The sequence below is a fragment of the Ictalurus furcatus genome, chromosome 3, assembly GCF_023375685.1.
Source record: "Ictalurus furcatus strain D&B chromosome 3, Billie_1.0, whole genome shotgun sequence".
Taxonomy (NCBI): Eukaryota; Metazoa; Chordata; class Actinopteri; order Siluriformes; family Ictaluridae; genus Ictalurus; species Ictalurus furcatus.
Genome location: NC_071257.1, coordinates 2,364,989 through 2,388,915, shown reverse-complemented (window position 1 = coordinate 2,388,915; position 23,927 = coordinate 2,364,989). Strand labels below are relative to the sequence as shown.

Sequence of the window (23,927 nt, the reverse complement as noted above, 5' to 3'; positions counted from 1 at the left end):
CCTTTTTTCGAGGTACGAAAAAATCCCGACGGGGGAACGGACAGAAAACTCAAATTACACACGAAATCACTTTTCCGCATAAACCGAAGCTCATAAAACTCAGAGCTGTAAAAATACAGAGAGGAGACAGTGAGAGAAGGTGATTACAACAGGTAGACCTGGAACATATATATCGGAGATATATTTTTTTTTTAAAATACAAATTACGAGCGTCCATGTGTTGCATTGGCCAGGTGGCTACAACAGCGGTGCCAGGTTGGGTGGCAGGACTGCCAGGGAGCAGTGCAAAGAGCTGAGCAGCAGGAGGAGCAGGGTGCTGAAGACTGACGGGGATGCTGAGTTCCCCGAGAGGGAGTTGGAGGAGCTGGGGTTGTCGATCTGAGGGTCCTGAGAAAGACATGATGGAGATCAGGAAAGAAATTCGAACGTGTTTATGTGCTCATCAAACAAGCCAGATCAGAAAGTAAGCTCTCGATTATTGTACTAGAAAATGTAAAAATGTGATTCTTTCGCCAGGCCCTTATCAGATAAAACTCTAGAATTGAAAATGTTACTAAAATAATTAACTGAATCCAAACTTTTGTTAAATAGTGATATATGAGAACTTTAATTGAGTTTATTTAAGGACAATTGAATTTATTCTTTAAACCCTAATTTAAACCCACAGCTGTAAAAGTCTCCTATAAGAAAAGTTCTCACCATAAAATTGAACATTTAATGTAATCAAATTTAAATAACTATCTACAAATCTTACAAAAGGTATTCTTAAAGTGGCTCTTAGCTATATATGAGTATGTACACACAGTTGTGCTCAAAGGTTTGCATACCCCTTGTAGAATCTGCTAATTATTGATACTGTTGACAAAATAAGACGGATCATAACAATCCCGTGTTGATTTTTATTTAGTCCTGTCCTGATTAAGCTAATTCACACAAGCTAGTCCACAAGACAATAGCTGAATTTATAAAAAAAATTTCCCCCTTCAAAAGTTTACGCACCCTTGATTCTTAATACTGTGTGTCGTTACCTGGAGGTTTGTCCTGAGCAGTTAAACTGCCCATTGTTATTCAGAAAAATCCTCCAGGTCCTGCACATTCTTTGCTTTTCCTGCATATTTGACCCCTTTCCAACAGCGTCTATTTGATGCTGAGATCCGTCTTTTCACACCGAGGACGACCGAGGGACTCGTCCACGACTATTACAAAAGGTGCAAACGTTCACTGATGCTCCATAAGGCAACACGATACATTAAGAGTCGGGGGGGGGGGGGTAAACTTTTAAACAGGATTGTCTTGTTAACTTAGAGAGCCAGACAAAGGAGAGGCTGGTGAAGGAGTGACTGTTTATATCTGCTATAATGTAAAGGATAACAGGAACTGACCTGTTTCGCAGACGTTTTCCCCAACATTAAATAAACGTGGCGCGATAAATGAATAAAAACTACGGTATGGTGTGCTGTTCTTTAAGTAAATAAATTGTAAATGTCGGCATATTGCTGTGGTATAAGAGGAATAAAGTACTTTGGAACATGCAGTTATTTGAAAAGAATAAACTTCATAGTTGAAACAGTAACAGAAACCTTTGTTGATTATTTTCCTATAACAGAAGTAGCCATTATGTCTTATTCTATACTTATTAGCGATTAACCTTACTATTTATTAAACCTTTATAAAAAGGAAGAAAAAAAAATCGGAACTAAATCTCTTTTCTGTGAGAAATTGTACAATATCTTAATATAAAATAATCCAAATGCAGTGCTTCTTTTCTCCCACTAAAACTTTTTATACATCACCACAATGCTGTTAAATCAGACGTAGCACTAAAGCCCCAACATACTATAAAGTGACTTACACTGATGCGTTTTTAGTTACGAGCCGATATAAAAATCCCTCTTCGTATTTGATGTACATTACACAGATGAAGACGAATAACGCCGTGATGAAACGTAGAATCTGAAAAAGGCTTGCGTGTGTGCGTGTGTGTTTTTATTTATTTATTTTTAAGGCTGTTTGGACACGCCGGAGTAGCACTAAATGTCACTCTGGCGTGTAATGCTGCTTTTATTACGTACAATGACATTTACTGAACTTTAAAAGCCGAAAGATAAGCAACGTTTCCAATTCAGCATTTTGCACTACAAAGCCCACAAGCAGGAAGTTCGCTTGCGGGTGAGGTCAAAGATCGAGTGGAACTTTCCACTCGATCATCACAGGACAACTAGCATCTTTTGGTTATCAGCGCCGACGCATAGCAGAGTTACTATTAGCACCATGAAGTTCATTATTCTCCGATATCGGCGCGTCTCGACGTGTTTTATTCCTCTTACACCGCAGCATTTTGCCAACAATTATTTTTTTTTTTATCTATTAACGTATGCCATTTAGTTTAGTTCTCTCCTTCAAGAGAATGTAGTGATGATGACTGTTGTTGTTGTTGTTAAGAACATGCACTGTCCAGCGTTCTTTAAGTTCCAGTGAGAAACAAGAGGAGCCAAAATGTACAGCATACATCCTACTATATGATTCATACACCCCTCTTTTTTTATTTACATGTTACATACCATGTTTAACTTTTGTTGGCGAATTTAACCGTACTATCTACAGTACGTACAGCGTCACCAACGAAATCCACTACTTCATTCCAAGCTTAATTTATCTCACTGATGTCTGTATGCACATTGAATGAGAGGTCATTCATGAGGGAATAAGATGAAACCAAGAGTTTATGTATTTCTTCCATTTTTGATACGTCAAACCGTTAAATAATCGCATGTAGGAACTAAAGTTGTGAGTGGAGAACTGAATATAAACATCTGGTTCGAGCCAGTTGTTTAGATTTGTTGTATCGCCCCCTCATGGAAAAGTTTCACTATAATCGGTGATTACACACGAATTTTAATCCGTTCATGTAGAGCATCTTCTGTTCAAGTCCCTGTGTTGGTTGTTACTACAGAAATGATGAACATAGTAATGTAAACCCGTCTTGCATAACGGCTGCTATCGTCAGAGCCGCTGTGAGAGGAAATGAATCCACACCTTCTGGCCAATCAGAATGGAAACTTCAGCAGGTACAAATATGGCTAGCGTGAGTTTGATGTTCTAACAAGGCAGTCACACTTACCACACATACCACACCTATTGTTTGGTTGGACTTCAGCTTCTGTGCCTAGAGAGAGAGAGAGAGAGAGAGAGAGAGAGAGAGAGAAAGGCGAGAGTGAGAGACGTGTGTACACGAGATAGTTATGGCATGTCCTAGCACTTCTGCTGCTACAAAGTGTACGTGAATGCGCCCATAAATCTGGACACCCTTAGAAAGCTACATAAAAAAGCTGAGTTATGAAGACGGAATTGAGGCAAACTAGAGGAAATTGAGGGACCGTCATCACCACAATCAGACCTCAAGGAAAAATTCAGGTGGAAATTGTCTGAGTGCATCCCCCCCCCCCCCCCCACCTTCCTGCTGCTGTGTCCTTTTGTTTATTACAGGCATTAAAGAAGTGCAGATGCAGCTCGGCCTAATGCACGGGGCTTAAACACGGCCCTGATCATCCTAAATATGACTCAAATGGACTGTGATTTAGTACTGACTTGCAAGATCGCGGTTTTAGAGGCTATAATATCCCGCAGTAGAGTTTCCTAGAGCAGAAGCAATACCCTGCAGTCCGTAGGGTCTTAAAGAACGAGTCCACTAATGAGAATTGTGCATAAAAAAATGCACATCCGGCGCTTATTTTTACGGAGCCTCTGAGACGACGGAAGTTATATTTCAATAGAATCGCTTGTTTACGAATTAATACACCGAGACCGCAAGATGATAGTTCGTGGCCACGGAGTACTTTAGTTTAGTATGAAATATTACATCACGGCGACGATCTATGGAACCGGAGCCCGTGATTAACATGTTAAAACCGTTGTAGTTTTTGGCCACAGTGAACAGGCTGCATTTTTGTCTATGAAGACAAATGCGTAAGTCATAAACAGATAAAATATCATGATGTGTCATCCTTAAATACATCAGTTGGAAAATACTCGACGTCGGAGTGGTAAAAGTCACTCTGCGTAATGTCAGGCCACGTCACACCACCCAGTCGTTTATGATTTTCCAATAACAGCACACCGCGATTATTTATTTATTTATTTATTTATTTATTTATTTATTACTTATCTACCCACGATAGCATTTACATGTCACTGATATTTAGCTCAATTTTACATTTACTCCATTTGCCTGAATTAATATATTGCGGATATGAATTATTTATTATTATTATAATTACAGCCACTCGTGTAACTTGACTCATGAGCTCATGACTTGATATGCTGTGGAACGTTGTACTTAATATGTGGCCTCTAGTTAATTATCATTACTAGCTTGGAAAATTAGCAGAACGGCTCGACATTGCTTAATTAGCTCGACATGGTGCAACGCCAGTGACCGTGACGTATCCATCGTTCCGAGCTGAAAGCAAAGTCATCTCCAGGCTTACGGTTCGAGATTATAAAATACAACAGTTACCACGTGTTAAGTACTTCATAGAAACAAAATCGATCTTGAGAGACTTAACCCGCGGCCTTCGGTATATTAACGCGTGGCCACGCCTTATTATAATTAACCACCATGTCACCTCAGTGGCTCTGTATATTATTAGTAAAATTCAAACGATTTGACCATCAGACTGGTTCTCTGGCAAACCGAGAATTTGAAGCATTTCCTCACAAGAACCATCACCGCTGAGTGCTAGCACAGTGTGCTTTTTGTTTCAGGATCAAGTCTTTACTAAATACCTACCTCAAATTCACTACAGTACGTCGTCTATGATGCGGTGGACGTGCGGATAGATAAACAGTTGCGAGAAAGATTTAATGAGTTCACACCATCTCACGCCCTATTGAAAATCATTTCAACCCTCCAGACGTTATCGGCACACCATGTGGTAGCTTGCCGTTGGCGTGGTGAAATCTGGCCGTGCGCTCGGGGGAAATGAGTTTTATGCAGATGAGCAAGAGCTTCTGTTAGCGCTCTGTGTGTTTGGCGTGGCCTCTCTCTGTGTGCCTAACATGAATATGTGAGGAACGGTGGTTTTATAAGAGGTTGGGTGACAGTATAATGAATCGATTCCTGCGTATGCCCGCGTGTGATGGTGGAACCGACAGAGCCAAAGACCAGGATGATAAAGTGGTGCCTGATCTGCGCAAAAAAACTGTTTATAATTTATGATTCACTTCCAGAGAGAGGTCCTGACCTGACACTTGGATAAAAGAAATGGAAACAAATGCTTCAATACATCTAAATGTTGCATCATTTATCACCATTAAGATAGGAAAATGTGCATAGTTGTGATCGGGTATAGCATCCATAAAGCCATTACTGTACACTAGAAGAAGCAAAAATATGCGATAACAGTCCAGTGTACATGACATTAAATAAATGCACTGCTCTCTCCGTTAGCTTTAGCTTACTTGTTTGTAATGCCCGCTGGATCATAAGTTGGTTGCTCAGTTTTTTGGATGTTTTAAACGTCTCCTTTGATCAAAATCTGACGTTTTTGTCTTAAATATATGACTTATTTGAGTCATTTACATATATATAATATAAAACACCACTTTAGCCGCTCTAGTAATACATTTCTGAACACCTTCTTGTGTATAAATAAAGAAGATACCATATTTGTTTATAATGTGGTATATTTGACATTTTCAAAGGGTACAAATAACCCTCAAAATTTTATGAAATGAAATGAACCCAGCGTTATGTGAATGAAAATATCCTTTGGGTTGAAAAACAACCCATTTACTGGGTTAAAATTAACAAGCCAACTCGATGGGTTAGTTTAGCCCAAAATGTGTTCTGTCCTATATTTCCCCAGCCGTTGGGCTAAAAATAACCCGATTTGGGTTGATTTTAACCCAGTGGTTTTTTTTTGTTTGTTTGTTTTTAGAGTGTATAACCAAACTTTGCTGTGTGCCATGGCACAAAGATGGCCGTTGTAGTTAAACCAAGTAAAACAAAAATAAAATTAAAAATGGTGGTTTTGCAATGCCTAGACATAGACTCAAATAAAAATTTAAAATGGTCAAGCAACCAACTTTGCAATTATTGGACCACTTGAGATGGGATGACCCTATCACTATAAACTATCAAGCACATATGAATTGTGCCTTTAAAAATAATAATAATAATAATAAAAAAACAGCTCCCCTCATTGTTTATAATATTATTATATAACTTTGCCACGTCTGCTCAGCTAACTCTCTGATAAGGCCCGGGACTGACCTGCAGGCTTCCACAAAACTGATACAGCGGGTCGTCTCCGGGGTTCAGGTGGTTGCCGTGCGAGTCCGGCTCCAGGGAGTTGGGTGATTTCTCATGTCCTCGACCTCTGTGTGACGGAGTGATCACGGTCGTGGTGCTCTGCACTGGAGCCGAATGCCACACGCTCACATCTGTCCCGTTTCCAAACGCCTGAATGGCATTACCTGCAGAAATAAGACAACGTTAGCGTGACATCAAAGAGCCTAAGAGCCAGATATTTAAATAATAAAAAAAACAAAACAAATAAAAACAATAAATATATAAAATAAAAACAATCACTTTGGCTGATTGTTGTTGTTATTCGATAGAATAATACATTATCTTTTTAATAAATAGGACTGTCTTGTAACCCACTTCACAACCGTTATTATGGAAGATTTAAGGTTCTCCAATATATACAATATTTATACAATATTCCATCACCTGTCAGAAAACTTTTGACAGATTGCCGTGGTACCCAGAGAGTACACTTTGGGACAGGCTGTTATTGGAACTTCAGGCTGGTAACACTAACTCAGCTTCTCATCTCAAGCTGTTGTTTATTATCGTTAGAATAGTTTTCACACACACATATATATATATATTCACAGAACATCACTAACAATTAAGAAAGCCACAGTTTTCCTGCACTAAGGCTGAACAGTGGTATACTTTGCCTGACACTACCGTAGGTCTCTAGACCAACAAAACGATGAGATTTTACCCTGCATCAACTGTGGTGTGGTTTTAGAATACGAAACCAAATCATTTCTATTTCCCAAGTAAGATTCACTTACAAGCTTTTTCACTGGCAGATGCTCGCATTGCCAGACATTGTAACGACCAAGAGAATGAAAATAAATGACGTATTAAATGCAAACGTGAACGTGCAAACCGTGTGTTAATTAATTAGAAAATGGATACGTTTATGTAAAAAAAAAAAAAAAAAAAAAAAAAAAAAGGCATGCTAAAGCACTGCTTTGTGCTGTTAATCACACTTCCGGGCTATTCGAACGATGCTTAGATGTCATCGGAGCTTTCATGAGGTTATTAAATAATATTATACCAGCACGACAACATACGCGAGATGCCATTGTATTAATTAAGCTTTTGTTTATTTCAATCATGTTGTGTTACATTCTTTCAACACTGGCTATAACGTTCAGCAACTTTTATTATGGAAAAAAAAAAACCAACCTTAATTAAACCTGACTTTAATTACATCTGAGTTCTTATATAAATAAAAGCCTAGCTCTAAATGGTGCTCACATGTGGGTGAAGCTTTATTAATTAAACGTCAGCTCGATATAAATAATGAATTAATTAATAGTTAGAAAAACAAAAGGTTACGGTTGGAGAAAAGGTTAATCTGTGTTGAGCTGACTTTTATTTGACTTCAAGTCTTCCAGAAAGAGTATTATGATTGGTAGCAACCAAGACGCAAGCAGCTCTAACTCAGATTTGCAAGCACTGCTGAAGCTAATTCACCGTTTGCGCTTAAATGTCATACGTCCGTCTCAGATTTGTCCGAGACTCTTGGGAATAAGTGCTGATTCAACGATATCCGGGAACGAGATTTTTACTCGTTGTAACATCTGATGTGTACTCGTGGAGGACGGCGCTTTCATTTATTGACCTTCATCGATCCTCCAGATCGATGCCTGAAATATGTCGATTTTTTAAAATTTTTTGTTACCAAAGTACACACTCTTGTCTCGGAGCGAGGTGTGTTTGTACTCGAGAGATTAACATGCCGGACACCGCCGCCGTGCATGTGGATATCTAAATTCTGTCCCTGACGCCCCACGGAAGAGTGATACCGTACCCTTCAGCTGGGTAAATATTGGGTCAGACCGATGATTAAGCGCTGCTGATTGTACAGGATGTCATTGAAAGGGGAGCAGTTTGATGATCGACTGTTCGTTGTCCATGAGCATCAATCACGATGGAAATAAGCCGGACTCGACTAGTTAATTATTAACGTAGTGTTTGTTCCGACCGGCCTGATCTCTCCTTCTCTGTAATACGATACCGATCCTTCCTGTTCCTGCGCGATTGGAGCGCATATTGCGATTAGCAACGTCTTCAAGGACTTCACGCCGAAACATTCGAAAGGGATTTTTTTTGTATTCGTACTGTACCGTAGCGGCGTTTCGATTTCTCGGATCGGTCAGAAGGTGTCGGTTCATTTTCTGTAACCGGAGCACTGATATTAATGCTAGCTAATGGCACATTATTGCTCATTCGCATGTACATGAAGTGAGGAAAGAAACGTGCGTTACTGTTGATATGGTGACGCTTTCTGTGAGGCGTTTATTTGGCGTTTTTGGAAAGGAGTGCTTTGGAACACTGTGTTCACACTAGCACACGACCAAGGAAGGAGGACTTTGTGTTTTTAGGTTTCTCAGTAACACAACAAGCTGATTTTTTTTTTTTTTTTATTTCAATTTATGGTTTGTTTTTTCATCTCTGTGATATTCTGTCTCATTACAGAAGCAGGACTGTTAGCAAACTTTGTTAGCCCCGCCTTATTTTCTCGCCCCCTCCAACGACTGCTCAGCGGAAGTTGCTATCCGCTATTACCTCAGTTGCTTCAGAAAGTTACCTCAACTTCCACCTCTTTAGCAGTTTCTGCCCAATTTCCATGGACATGTTTTGCATATTAAGCTCAGAAAACATGGCAGTGGTATAAAAAAAATGTGTCAACAAATGTTTTTGTGTGAAGGTCTGTGTGAAAGTCCTCAGTATCACCATAATCAGTGACACCTCTTCTGTCTGCTTCACGGTGAGTCATTTCATCTGCTGTGTACTCAACCCTAATCTACTCTAATGCTAGTCTGACTATGAAATATGCTGTGTGTGAAAATACCCTGTCTTAGTAAACTAGCTAAAATTAAATAGCTAGCTAGTTAGTCTTTCGTGAACCATCCAAATTCTCTACATATGAAGCAGGTGGCTTTTGTTTTTTTTTTTTGTTTTTGTTTTTTTAGCTAAGTCTAATGTCTTATTAATGTTTTTACTACATCATCATCTATTATCATTGTTAACTCTATTGTAACTTCACAAGCATACAAAGTAAGCTAGTTAGCCCAGCTCAGGCGAAGAGTGCTAGCATTTGTTTTACATTTGATCTTTTCTTCACATTTCCACCTCTGGAAGTTATTTAACACTGCCATGACACAGAGTTTGCTCTCTAGCTAGTTATTTAGCTAGCGAGTTAGCTACGTTAACTCGCTTATTATTATTGTTGTTATACACAGTAACAACCTAGTCTCCTGTAATCATTACAAGATCATAAAACAAAAGTTGCACACATTTTGTTCCTCGGGTTTCTCAGAGTCGGTACTGGATGATCTAACGGGATCGCGTTTAAAGCTACTGCAATACGATGATTGTAAATGATGTATTAAAACTGTTGACCTGAAAGAGGCCTGCAGGCCGCAGAGAAAATCTCAAGCTCTGACGGCGCAAACGAGGTGCCCCAACACCTGTCACTGCGCTTAACGCTCAGCTCGGCTAATGAGACACGAGAGAGGAGAGAGACGAGGAGAGGGCTGTCTGTCTCTGTGCCCTAGTATCCGCCAAGGGGCAAAAGGAAAGGGAATGATGTGAGCGTCTGAGTGTTTTCATGCTGCCGTGACCTGGCAAAGAGTAAAGAGATGATGCGTGTGTTTGGTAGACAGATGAGAAGAGGAGAGAGGAAGCTAAAAAGCAAAGGAGAGAGAGAGAACGAGAGAGAGAGAGATGGACGGCATGCAACCCAGTTTAACCTGCAGACGAATGTCCTTCAGTTCAGACAGGAATGAATCTCCGGGCAAACACACAACCCCCTCTTAGCTTCTTATCCCAAACATCACTCCTCCGTCCCTCCAGGATTTTGCGATCACAGAAATGAACGCAATATCATGCGCACTCTGGAATATTCTGAGGAGCTTGCAATTTTTCACTATTACCTAAGACTTCCCGCTGATTTTGGCCAAGACGTGCATTCTATAAAAGCCCTCTTTTGATTCACATGCGTCGAACAGGAGTACAGCTAAAAGGTCTCTTTTACCCACAAACATCACTGCGAAACACTCGGTACGTTTGCACGGACAACAATAATCCGACGTGAACCCGATTAAGACGATACTCTGATTAAGAAACTAGCATGTAAACGGCGATTATTGATGACCTTAATCCGATTAAAGTCACACTCGAAGTAAACACAAATGGAATTAAGACGTGTGGAGTATTCCTGTTTTAGTCGCATTATCGATGTGCGTTACAGACATGTAAACACCTTAATCGCACTATTAACATCGTGTGCGAGTTTTTCACCGCATTTTGCGACAGGACACGTACACGCACGGCAGCGCTCGACCGTTTGACGACAAACAAGAGAGCACGGCTGCCTCCCAAACCGCGTCCTTACCTGCTATATAATAGGTGAAATACACGTACTTTGGCTACTATACAATAGGCAAGTATGCGGTTTGGGACGCAGCCCACGGCTTCAAGCAGTCGTCTATTTGCACGTATGGCACGACAAATAATTAACCGCACTTGAAGCTTTCGTAAAATTCTAAATAAAAACACCCAAAACTGTATACGGTACCACAACGAAGACCAACTGTATGTCGGTACGTGAAATTCTGGAGGGACGTCGGACGGCGTGGCGCGGGGACGTAACGACGTGTGACGTTAATCGATTCATGTTCTATAACATAGAAAACGGGAACATGAAAGGAATATTCTAAACACGACTCATGTAAACACCTTAATCACAATATTGTCTTATTCAGATTAAGGTCAAAAATTAGATCACTGCTGTCCGTGTAAACGTAGTCAGTGTTCTGCGATTGTAATTTCGCCAGTTCAGGTTGTTTTATGCAAAAAAGCCTCAGAAATCCTCATACCACAGCATCATGAAAAGTTTTGTAGTCAGTCTATTCGTCTCGCCTCACGCTGGGTTGTGTTTAATTAAAGATATGCTGAAACATGACAGGTAGCAAGAGGGAATTTGGAAAGAAAAGGAGCGTACATCTGGTTAGGATAGGCCTGAGGTGATGTATCACAGTATTCAACAAGCACAATATTGCCATTGTGGATACAAAAACAACTGTATTCCATTTGAGAGATAAACCTCTGTTTTCAGAGCAATGGCAAGAAATATGGCAAGAATAATCTATCATAATGCTTTAGGTTTGAAAAAACATTCAGTTAGTAGAAAAAAAAAAGAAAAAAAAAAGCAAATGCCACATTTTTAGAAAGCCTTATTGAATAATTGTGATACTGTATGTAAGGACCAAACCACAACAAGGTGTGCTGTTGCAGGAAAATAATCAGTGTTACGGTCGAACTGTTTCATTCCTCTTATACTGTAGCACAGCGATTTTCCGATCCCAATTTAAAAAATGTAATTTACACTTACGTTTACATTTAGTTCGGTTGATCACTTAAATAATAACCGCTACTGTATCTACAGTCACCAAGTGCTAGCACAAGCCGATACAAGCCTAGCTCTTTTTCTTCCTCCGTATAATTATAGAGCATTTAAACGTGGATTTAAAAAAAAAATAATAAAAAATTGTAATTGCGTTAAATCAAAAATCATTTATTACGCTAATGTCGAGAATAAATGGTGTAAAAGGGTTAATATCTCATCCAATCACGGTAATCAAGTCACGATGTGATGCCGCCAAGCTCCCTTTTCAGTAAATAGCTGCGTAAACATAGCGGTATAAAGATGTTGAACAATTTCGAAGAACATTTTATTACGGAAAGACACGGGATAATAAAAGAAAAAGTGGGTAAAGAACGCGATTCGACAGGTGTCAGGAAGTGGTGCGAGAAAGACACTGTGAAGAGTGAAGAATGAAGAGTGTAGGATGCACAAAGCATAAAGAACGACAGGAAACTGAAAGCTCGTGGAGATCAGACCGCGAGATACAGGGTAGAAATATTAGAAAACTGAAAACAGTGCGAGATAAAGGAGGAGAGGAGGGAGACCGTGGTGTTACTCACGCAGACAGGCGTTATCCGTGAAGAACTCCGTGAACCGCTCGCAGTCCTCTTTGCTGTTGCCGCTGTTGCTGCAGTCGCAGAACGGCGACACGCTGATTTTAGGGGATCGCAGGTAGTTTGGGGTCATCACCGTACCTGCGGAGGAGAAATACACCGCTACAGTATGATTTTCTACATTCTGAACTGTTGCAAATCTCATCTGCGACCGGTCAGAAGGTGTTGATTGATCTTCTATAATAGCAGCGCAGACCGTAGTTCTGGCTGCAAATCACAGATTTAGATGAACGCTCTTGTTCTAATATGTTATTGATTCAGTAGTTTTGGATGTTGCACATTGGTGACTCATAAAAATGATAAAGTAATGTGGATATATGTTTTGGTGAAGTCATGAGGAGATATCATTTTTGGAAGGAGTCTCCAGTGTAACAGAGTAAAGCTGTAACTTTAAGTCTTAAGGACTGGTTTCTCTATAACATGACAAGATGTTGTTTTTTTTGTTTGTTTGTTTGTTTTTGAGAGTGAGTAAAAAGAAAGGCTTCTGAGGGAACTGTTTACGGCTGTTTTAACGTAAGTGAGAACACGAACTTAAGACGTTCCACGACATTAAATATAACTATAAATAGACAGAAAGGTATTTTTAGTATCTCCAAATCAGTAGTGTTTCCACCTTCCCTTCCAAAATTCCTGTAAGAGCACAGCGACGACTCATCCAGGAAGTCACAAAAGAGCCCAGGACAAGATCAAAGGACCTACAGGCCTCTTTTGCGCCAATAAAGGTCATTGTTCATGACTCCACTATCAGAAAGACACTGGGCAAATATGGTGTCCATGGAAGAGTGGCGAGGTGAAAACCACTGCTGACCCAGAAGAACATTAAGGCTCGTCTAAATTTTGCCAAACACACCTTAGTGATCCTCGAACCTTTTGGGAGAATGTCGTGTGGACTGATGAGTCGGAACGGTTTGGAAGACAGCGGCGCAAACCAAACACCAAATTCCACACAATGAACATCATACCTACCATCAAGCATGGTGGTGGCAGTGTGATGGTGTGGGGATGCTCTGCTGCTTCAGGGCCTGGGCAACTTGCAATAATTGAGGGAAACATGACGCATCGTCTTAGCATCATCATTGGTCGTTTGTCCGGATCTACCGTTCAGTTACGTTGGTTTCCTCCCCTAGTCCAAAGACATGCTATGTAGGCTGATTGGCATTTCCAAATTGTCCGTAACGTCCGAATGGATGTGTGCGATTGTGCCCTGTGATTGGTTGGCACCCTGTCCAGAGTGTCCCCTGCTCCAGGCTCCCTGCAACCCTGTGTCGTATAAGCAGTACGGAAAATGGATGGATGGACCGAAGTAAATATCGTACCTGATGATGATGATGATGAATATTAAAATAGTGCTGTTGTTTTGGGTTTGCTTAAAGCGTATCAATCCGTGACTCATTTTAAATGCTACCGCATATATTATCATGTTCTTTGTGACTTTTATCTCCACCACAAATCCATTTGATGTCACCCAGTTTGGAACAGTTTCAACATAGAAGATTTGAATGAAGTCAGGAGAGAAGCTCTAATTGCTAACCACGCATCGTGCCCTAATCTAACCTTAATCCGTCAGCCTCGACAGTGAAGGAATAAAACCCCACAAAATCTCCTTCTTGAACAAACACATCTGGTGTGAAAGCCTTTATCTTTCTCTCTGTCTTCCCCTACATGGTAACAGGCAACAATCCAGAGGCACTCATTGATGTTGTTGGGGGTTTTTGTGTTTTCTTTTTGGCAGAACAGCACCGAGTTTGCACCAGACATATTTCAGCAGTGGTGTTTTGGCAGAATGTGATTGATGAAGTGGGAACGTTCATTTCAGTGGATGAGAAAAAGGACACAAAAGGATCTGTGTGCATACCCACCACCACACCACCACCATTCTCTCTTTGCTATTCTCCAAGTGTTTGACTTGGATTTTCCCATGTTTTTACATCATCAAATCCTATTTTGTGACTTGCTACAGCTCTGATGTTCTTGCAAAAAAAAAAAAAAAAGGCAACAGAGACCGTTTGTCTGGGAAAGATGAATTTTTTTAATTTTTTTTTTGGGCACCAATTTTGTCTCATTGTGTGAACTCAATGGAGAGGAAAGCCTCGGATTATTAAAGGAAATATACATGAATATGAATGGGGGAAAAAATGAAAGCTGGGCCTGCAGACGAACCGGGCCAACCTGATCACACACGAAATTGTGGAATTCTCATCAATGATTTCGTTCTGGCGCTTATACAAATGAGCTGATATGAAACACCATGCCTGTTAGCACCGGCTCTCGACTCGACTCTTAAGTTCAGGACGTTTCATCTGAGTTGGCTCGTGCAATTTCATGCACGTTTCCAGCTGTGATGACCAAGATGAATAGACGCCATTTGGAAGTTTATTGCTGGAGCATTAGTACTACCACTAGCGTAGCTAGGGTACAGTCACAACGCTTGCTCTTAAGCTTACTACGAATCACGAACCAGGCGTGCTTATATAGGAACGTAATCGGCGATTTTCAACGGGTTTCCAACAACAGCCGGTTTTATCCGTCGTATACCACGGCGATTTTGTCAGCAATCCGAAGTTTTGTGGTTTTTTTTTTTTTTTATCAATTTATTCATTCATTTAACATCGAATGTTGTAGAACATCTGTGAAACAAGGTATGAACGCTTATGTTATACCAGCCCACCAGTTTCTCTGTTTTTTTTTGTTTTGTGTTTTTTTCCTCGTGAAGTTAATAAGGAGAATTTCCTGTGTCCACACACGTAAAGGAGCAGCTTCACGTCTGTTTATTTAAACAGTTTATTTGGAACGTACGCCATACGAGTCCCTTTCGAAGTGCTTACTATAGAAAGGATAATCATATCGCATTCCAACGAGCATATTAATGTGTATTGATTTGTTATGCAGCTGGACCTACTATCAGACCTGCTGTTCTTGAAAATCTATCAACATCTTCTGCTCGATTTGTTTCTCATGCTTTATTGAACGATGCTGTTTGTTTTTTTTTAATTCGCATGCACGTTTAAATGCTTGATGATGCACTCGGTGGCATGTTTTTATAGCTTGTCAACTGAACTAATCTTGAACGATTTACATATTTAAAAAGTTAGACCTGGTGAGAATTTTGCGTCGACTTTCGACACACTGGATATTTCTTACCCCTCAGTAGAACTAATGAAGTGTCTCAGTCTCAGAATGAGTTTTATTACAGTCCCTTGCCAAATCCTTACCAATGAGGCCCGAGTAGGAGAGTAGGCAATCAGCGTAGCTCTCTTTCAGACAGCCAGAAAGAGAACGTGGCTCAGCCTTACAGTTGGAGAAGAAATCCGCTAGACGTGACCTGAAACACAGAGAAATTCACGAGAAACATGCTGTTTGTTTATTTATTTATTTATTTATTTATTTATTTATTTATTTTTAACTGGAATATTCCGAGATCTGCCAAACATGCTCAATAGGGGTGGCAAGTTACGGAACCTAATGGAGTTGGACCTCATCCTTTGGTAGTTTGTTAAAACAATGTAGAAATACCTCTTTTAAAAAAAATAAAATAAATAAATGGATCTGTTTTTACGGGTTCTGTTTGTTGGTCGCGAAACATTTTTAAAATCCTTTGTTTTGTGGTAAGTTGCACTATCGCCAGTCTTAGTCTTAACCACAGCCGTATTTTATTGGCTCTGGTTGCGGCGGCGTAGTAATAGGGTTCCGTGACCATAAAGTCTGTTTAAGTTAAAGGAATACTTGAGCATTTTCAATAAAAATCTGTTTATTTCCTTTCGTGGCGTACGACCGATTTACGACGGACGAGAATTTCGATTGGCGGTACACGGAGGAAACGTTACTCGACTCGAAACTCGCCATGTAATGACGTGAGTCAAAGAGCAGTTATCCGCCTCGTGTTTAAAATACACGACTGTATGACGCGGATTCGACTCTAGAAACTTCTCGTCATACTCTAATAATGAAAGCTTCAGGATAGTACAGACATGAGAAGTCTTTCTAAAGTTGTTTTCTGCATTGCTTCCAATGCTGAAGCAATAAAAAGAAAGAAGAAAATATAAAACATGACAAAAATCTAAACATATTATATATAGAAATAGTATAAAATTGCTATATTTATTACATTATTTAACATGTTATAAAATCATACATATATATTTAAAAAAAAAAAAAAAAGAAACAAAAATCTCTCTACATCTATATATTATTCCTCCTTAAAAGAATAATTAGTCTCTGAAAAAAAGCAGATTTAACAGATTTAGAGCTTAATTTACAAAGATTTATTTATTTATTATTTTTTCCATTACAAGCAAGCTTTAAGTAAACAAGTTTTTCTTTCTAAAGATAGTGGAAATTGCTGAAGCTATGATCTGTATTAATCACACACACTCAAGAGATCCAGATGCAGTGAAGAAAGGTCATGTTGAAAAATGCTCGAGTTTTCCTTTAATGTATGAAGTAATGAGTGAAAGACATTTCAGCGATTTTCTGCGCTTTTTTTTTTTCCTTTTAAGAAACCATTACATTATCTGTGTAAATCTTTCCCATCTTTGTTTGTTTTTTTTGTTTCCCACGGTATACCATTATACTGGTATACCGTCACACCCCTGACACATGCATGCATCTTCTAAATGATCTCAGCAGTGCTTTGTTGCTAAGCAGAGAGGAGGAGAAACTAAATTAATGCGGTGCGCAGTTGCTTTCGGCATATGGTGTGGGATTAGCGGGAGACTGGAGGTGTCAATCCATCTCCAGAAAACACCGCGAACCCCTGCGTGCTGCACATCAGACCTCCTACAGTAACCTCTGAAACTCAAATTGCTTCCAACCGTCTGTAGAAAAACATGCAGTCACGAGAGATAAACAGAGAGCGAGAGAAGAGTGAGGAAAAGATGGAAGTACAAAGGGGCAGGAGTCCAAATTGTTCTCTGTTAATTTGTGTGTGTGTGTGAACACCTAGTATGCAGGTGATCACACATATAGCCGTGCTCTAATTGAGCAGGAGCAGGACCTATCCCTCTTTTTATTTTCTCTTCCTGTCTTTCCTTCTCAGCTTTCAGACTTCTCAGTGCTGTGACACTTTGAGATCCCACCTCCACAGCGCCTTAATCAGTCCTTAACAAGCCACTTACAGCACTTCGGGGTGCGCTCCAAACTGCAAAATGAATTTAAGAGCTCGTGCTTTATTGCTACACTTCGCTAATCATGGTAATTGTCCTGTCTATGTTCTGTGTTTTGGGTTAATGTGCATTTTATTTCCCAGCAGAAATGCAGATAGAGGATTAACACTAGCTGTCGCCGCTGGTGATGGTGCGTAATCGCAGACGCTGGGATCCTGGGAGTCTCGGCTCCTCGTGTGGGTGTGATGTTTGTTAGCACCTCTAAGTCCTCCGCTTTACACCGCTGTCTTGTGTTAATGTGTGCTGCCGTGGAGTAGCACTTCATGCTAAGAGCTAAGACAACAGTGGCAGGGATTCTCATCGAGTTTGCGAAATTATAGTTCCTATAGAAAGTATTACAAAGTAGGCGTGGGTGATACGACAAAAATATTATATCGTATCATATATCATACGGTACTTAAAGATACTTCTACGATATGTGATATGCATCATGATATTCATATAACAAATTGTTGCATTTAAAAACAATTTTTTTTAAAAAACATCTTGGGACGTGCTGTTAAAGGAAAATAGTACCATTACCGAGCCTTTATCATGTGTATCGTGTATTCCAGTCCATACAATACTACTGGAAATCGCAATCGCACGGAATTGTTCCGCACGGTCTTTCACGGTGATGTTTGCTGGTAAATGAGACCGTTTAGCTGTACTCGTGTTCGTCGCACGTGTTTTTCGAAGAGGGCTTTGGCTGAACGCGCGTCACATGACGCGTTTCGTCTGAAATCTGCGGTAGTTTTGAGAAACGAATGTTGCGGAGTTTCCTTGATTTTACTTCATTTCTACGATCGCAAAATCTTGGAAGGACTGATGTATTCTGGGTTTGATCTCGCTTGATTTTTGCTTTTTTGGCGTTTGGATTTGCCCTGTCTAAGTGCTTTGCTGATCGCCAGACTAATGCCTGTTTATTGTTTACGTAATGTCGTATATCTAAAATAAATAAATAAATAAAAGGTATTACGCTACCCATGTTATCTCAGAAAAGGGTTTTGCAACATAATTTATCACAAAATTGATATGTGGTTATATTACCCAGCCCAACTACCTGTTTTATTTGATCATTTATCAGAAACTGTTTTTTTTTTTTAATTATTATCTACTCATACTTGGACAAGGTGACGACATTATTCACTAATAAAAGTAAAAAAAAAAAAGAGAGATTGCGCTTACTAATAATAATTGATGATGCCTGCATTTGCATGTATGGCATTTAGCAGACATCCTTATTTATAGCAACTTATAGAAGTTTAAGATTCAAATTTTCTAAAGATGACCTTATAATTACTGTATGATCAGGAATGAAGTAGGGACAGGTGTGTACCTGCAGATGTAGTTGCTCTTGCAGGAGACTTGCAATGCCAAGCAGTTGGGCTTCTCTTTGTCCTCATAGGAGCACGCGGGGACGATGGTCTGGCGCCGGCGCTCGGAGCAGGCCGACTGGTCCCCCGGAGGACACGAGCAGTACAGCATGCCGTAGCTGTGTCGGGCAGGCACTTTATCGAAAAACTGACGCAGAGCCTTGTGGCACTTGCGCTTGTTGCACACTTCGGCCGTGGAGACCCGGCTCGTGCACGGGCTGATGTAGGCCGAGCGGTACTTCTTACACGTGTCGTTCAGGTTGCACGCCTTGGCTGCGTTGAGGCAGTTGTTCTCCCTGGCCAGAGCAGGGTCACCTTTAGTAGAAAGGAGAAAAGAAAAGAAGAAGGGATTACATGTTGGTGTTTGATATCCTATTACAAGCAATAACTTCCTTTTTTCCCCAAAATGGCTTCCAGCGTTCTAAAGGCCAATTCACAGCAGATGTGTTTTTGAAGTTTTTTTTTAATAATTATTATTATTTATTTAATTTTTTTGTTTGTTTGTTCAATGACGCATTTACACTTCCATTTTCACAAGTGTTTTAATCCACACCAGAGATGTGTGGATTTACATAATATATCTAGATCTATATCTATATCTGTCAGGTTTTGTTATTTAAAAAAAAATAAATAAATAAATAGACTTTCATTTTTTTGAAAATCCCACAGAGCATCATTAAATCCGTTATTGAAATCTGGCACAACCGTGATTCTGCCTAGAGGAGGCTGTCTAATAAAAGTCAATGTCCAGGTAAAGAGGGAATTAGTCCCCAGGGGTGAGCATGTCTCAACATGATGCGATCACCACCATGCTTCATTGTGGGGATGGTGGTCTCATGACATAAATACATTCCAGTTCCAGGTTGGAGCATTAAAAAAGTGCGAAAGTTCAAGGAATCAAGTCGAACACCTATACAAGGTGATTCAGACAGCAAGATAGGCGAGGAGAGAGAGAAAATGAATTCCTAATGCATCCCTATTCCCTATATAAGTGCACTACAGGTTAGGAAAAGGGTATAGGGCACTGCATAGCGCACGAAATGCTGAAAACATATCCAGCAGGATTCAGGCGAAGGGAAAGATTCTGGATCTCATCTGACACAATAAGGTATTGAGTCATGCACGTTCCGAAGTGCATTCAAAATGATTTGGGATTCAGCCAGACAGAAAGTGAGAGACTAAGATGTACAGAAATGTTCCTTCTCCATCCTGCTCCAGTATGTATTCTTTACTGCCATATAAATTAACAATCTTTACTACAACTCTGTCAATACGGTTGATAGAAATCCTGTCAAGTACAACTTTTTTTTTTAGTAGCGTTAAATCAAACCGAACCATCCATTTAGAGCCCTGCAGGCTAAACAAACGTCCTCGGACAAAAAGCATAGTCATCAAAGATGCCAGCCACACACACACACACACACACACAAATACACACACACACTCTCCTCGCCTGTCAGCTCCCACTAATTGCCCGCTTTCTTACAGATGCCGCCATTAATTACCATTCCTGGAGACTTTTCAGAAATGCGGCGCAACAGCAGCAGTTTGGCTTTTAATAAGGGCCAATTAAAAAAAGTGCAGAGAGCAGGATTGCTGGAGAGTGGAAGTGTGTGTGTGTGCACGCTGTATAAGCATGTGTATGAGTGAGTGTGTGTGTGTATGTTTTCTGTGCCACTTTAGGGCCAATAAGCACTAGATAGAGTGTCTGAAAGAGCTGGTCGATGGGCCGTGCGCATTTTTCAGCATCACAGCTGGCTAGAAAAGATGTGCTTGTTTGTATATTTGTCTCAGGCCCAATTAAAGGCTGCCCGAGCTGGTTCTACTGTAGATCAGTCATTATAAACTGTATGACACCCAAAATTCCTTCATTCTCTTCCACGGAACCAGATGTTAAGGGTTGTAGGTCTTAACATGTGCTGATTGCTTTGTACTATTTGTCAAGATTCGTTCCTTGGCATTCTTTTTGTTTCTATATTATTTCCCATAGCAAATCACGCGTCATCGCAAACAAACATAGTCTGGCCGAGCTCCTTCCTTGCGATTTTCGGTCTTGTATCTCGAATCGAACAGGACGCGTGTGCAGAATCGTTTTACTTTGAAGCATTAATCCAACATGTTTTTGGATTCTTTTTTTAAATCTGTACTATGAACTTCGGTCCCTTGTTGGACGGGTTTTTTTTTTTTTTTTTTTTTTTTTTTTTTTTTTTTTCTCTCTTTCCCCCAATCCCCAATATCATCAAGTGATATGCAATTTCAAATCCTAACAATCAACAACTATTTGTGGTTAGGAATCCAAGCATTTCTGCTTTTTTGAATCCCCAAAGTAAATGTAGAAATTCTGGCCAGAGTGATATCATGTATAACTGGCTACAACAACAACACTGTAGAAAGACGACAACAACAACAAAAACCCCGGAAAACCAATTCATTACAAATGCACAGGCAGTCCTACTGATGATAGTTTAAAGAATCTATAACAAGATATATATATATATATATGTGTGTGTGTGTGTGTGTATGTATGTATGTATGTATGTATGTGTATGTATATATATATATATATATATATATATATATAATATATATATATATGTATATGTATGTATATGTGTGTATATACGTAATAGAAGTATGCGATTTCAAACAGTTGCCAAACTTTTTCTCCCATCACCACGGATTGATTTGCATTTTTATTAAATCCTGTCCATGGTATTAATGGTTTGGTAATCTCCCAGTTTAGAGTGCATGATGCAAGAGCAGAAGAGACAGTATGCAATGTGCAGCAATGTGAAGAGCACATGCAACAGTTCTGGTGGTTTAAAAAAAAAAAAAAAAAACAGATTTGAAGTTTTACATACTAATTATTCTTCAGTTGAACATATTCAATATTGTTGGATCAGATAGAACTTCCATTCAGATTGGCTTCATTAAGTCCACTCTGTTCAGATTTGAGCGTTTTTTTGTTGTTTTTTTTATTCCGGTAGTCGGATCAGTTGGATTAGTCATGGATTACTGTATTAGGCTGCATGTAAATGTAGCTATTGTTTGTTTACGTTGTTAAGCAGAACTCTGTATTCTTTCTTCTGTTGCTGCAAATTAAAGGATTAATAAAGTCATCTTTGGCTGTCTTATTTGCGGGGACCTTAGGCATCACCTAGCATGAAGCGATCGTCTCGAATCTCAGTCCAATATGGATACAATTCAATGTAACTCTCCAGGAAATGGTTAAATCTGAAGGGAAGAGTACTTATAACATCAAAAGTCATCCACAAAACTTGCTAACCCTTGTAAGCAAAACAAGCAGAGCGTCATGACTTGATTCGCCACTGTTGTGTTGGTTACTGTTGAGGTGAAGCCGTTGCCACGATTAGAACCTAACACTGATGAGAGTAGGAGTGTATCTGTTGTGATAGAGGAATAGCGTGCTAGTATTTGTGCAGCAGATAAAAGGTCAGTCAGCCGTTATAAAATGGCGAACATTTTCATCTATTAGCAAACCTTCTGATGCACACGGTCTGATGCTAATCGTACACACTAAATTAAAAGGTAACCTACTGTAATACTGGCCCTGAGTCATATTAGTGGGATTAAAAAGGTCACGTAGATGATGCAGACAAGACACAGTCGCTAATAATAAGGTAAACAGACCCACTTTGGAACAGCACTGGTAATTATCTCTGCCAATAATTAGCCCATCTACAGACCTTCTGCAGTATGGACCTTCTGCGAGCTTGGACCTAAGCTGATGAAATAACACGCCAGTAAGGTTTATCGCATGAAATCCTACCATGGCAATCTTGTTTTAGTGTAGCACTGTTCAATTCTTGATTCCGATTGGTCAGCAAAGCAAAGTACAGGCTTCATATTAATGTGCGCATTCTGATGTATCATTTCTATAGCAACTTACAGATATGTCAGACACTCCACACACACACACACACATATATATATATATATATATATATATATATATATATATATATATATATATATATATATATATATATATATATATGTATGTATAATATATATATAGCCTTTTTTTTTTGCTTGTGTAGTCATATCCCTTCACTGCATGGTGCTGCCATATGTGTACGTACGTATATGCATATGTATGCATATATTTGTACTCAAGATATCCAGTTTTTTTCTTAGGCAATGTTTTTATTTAGCATTTTTGGAAGGAGTCTCCAGTGTCTGCACTTTGTAGTCAGAGTTTTCCAACATGGTAAAGTCTTCAGGACAGAAGATTTTTTTTTTAAATAAATAAATAAATAAATAAATAAATAAATAAAATAAAACACTTCGGGATATGCTTTTATGGGAAAACAGCCATCTTCGGAGTGCTAACAGTAACTCGACCACATCGCACCACATAGTCACTGATTGATTATTTTCCTATAACGGCACACCCCCCAAGTATTTGACACTAATGAGGCTAACATGAGTATACACAATTCTGGGACATTCTGTTATATATGTATAATATTATATAATAAACTTATAGTGATCATCATTACTAAGAATGGCAAAGAATTTCCTTCACTACCATTTCAAAGCATTAAAGATTTCCAGCTACAATCCCTCAGAAACCTGGCTGCAGCGATCGTAGTTAAAATCGGGTAATGTTATAGTTATAGTGATGGTTGTAGTTGGATCAGCAGTCTTGTTTCTTCTCACAGCGATGTCGAAGCGTAAATAATAGCTGTTTTTAATTTCCTCGAATTTCTTGTTGGAGGTAACAATAGAATTTTTTAAAAAATACACCATTTTTGGTGTCTTATTAGTATAAGAATGTAATATTAGTATTACAGCTTATCTAGTAACACACACACACACACACACGTGCGCGCGCACACACACACACAGATACTGAAGGTATTAATCTTCTCAGTCAATAGCAGTCATTTTGCCTTTTGACCTTCTGCCCATTTTATAGGCTGCTGTAAGAGCACACCACAAAGACTCTTCTGCTTAATGTCTGGTCAGTAACTTGAAACACACACACACACACACATTCGCACACACACACACATCTGCAGTGTAGGAAAACCT

The 23,927-nt window shown here is 39.5% G+C and overlaps 1 protein-coding gene across 2 annotated transcripts in view; it reads right to left on the bottom strand.

Moving 5' to 3' along the window:
* Nucleotides 1-237: 237 nt before the first annotated feature.
* gfra1a (gdnf family receptor alpha 1a) overlaps nucleotides 238-23,927 on the bottom strand; it is an 81,306-nt gene continuing 57,616 nt past the window's right edge. For both annotated transcript variants that reach the window (XM_053620353.1, XM_053620354.1), the window contains 6 exons: nucleotides 18,833-19,184; nucleotides 15,565-15,674; nucleotides 12,299-12,433; nucleotides 6,275-6,477; nucleotides 3,122-3,166; nucleotides 238-387 (listed from right to left, as the gene is read on the bottom strand). In XM_053620353.1, the coding sequence (XP_053476328.1) occupies nucleotides 238-387; nucleotides 3,122-3,166; nucleotides 6,275-6,477; nucleotides 12,299-12,433; nucleotides 15,565-15,674; nucleotides 18,833-19,184 (995 nt within the window). The remainder of the gene's footprint in view (nucleotides 388-3,121; nucleotides 3,167-6,274; nucleotides 6,478-12,298; nucleotides 12,434-15,564; nucleotides 15,675-18,832; nucleotides 19,185-23,927) is intronic.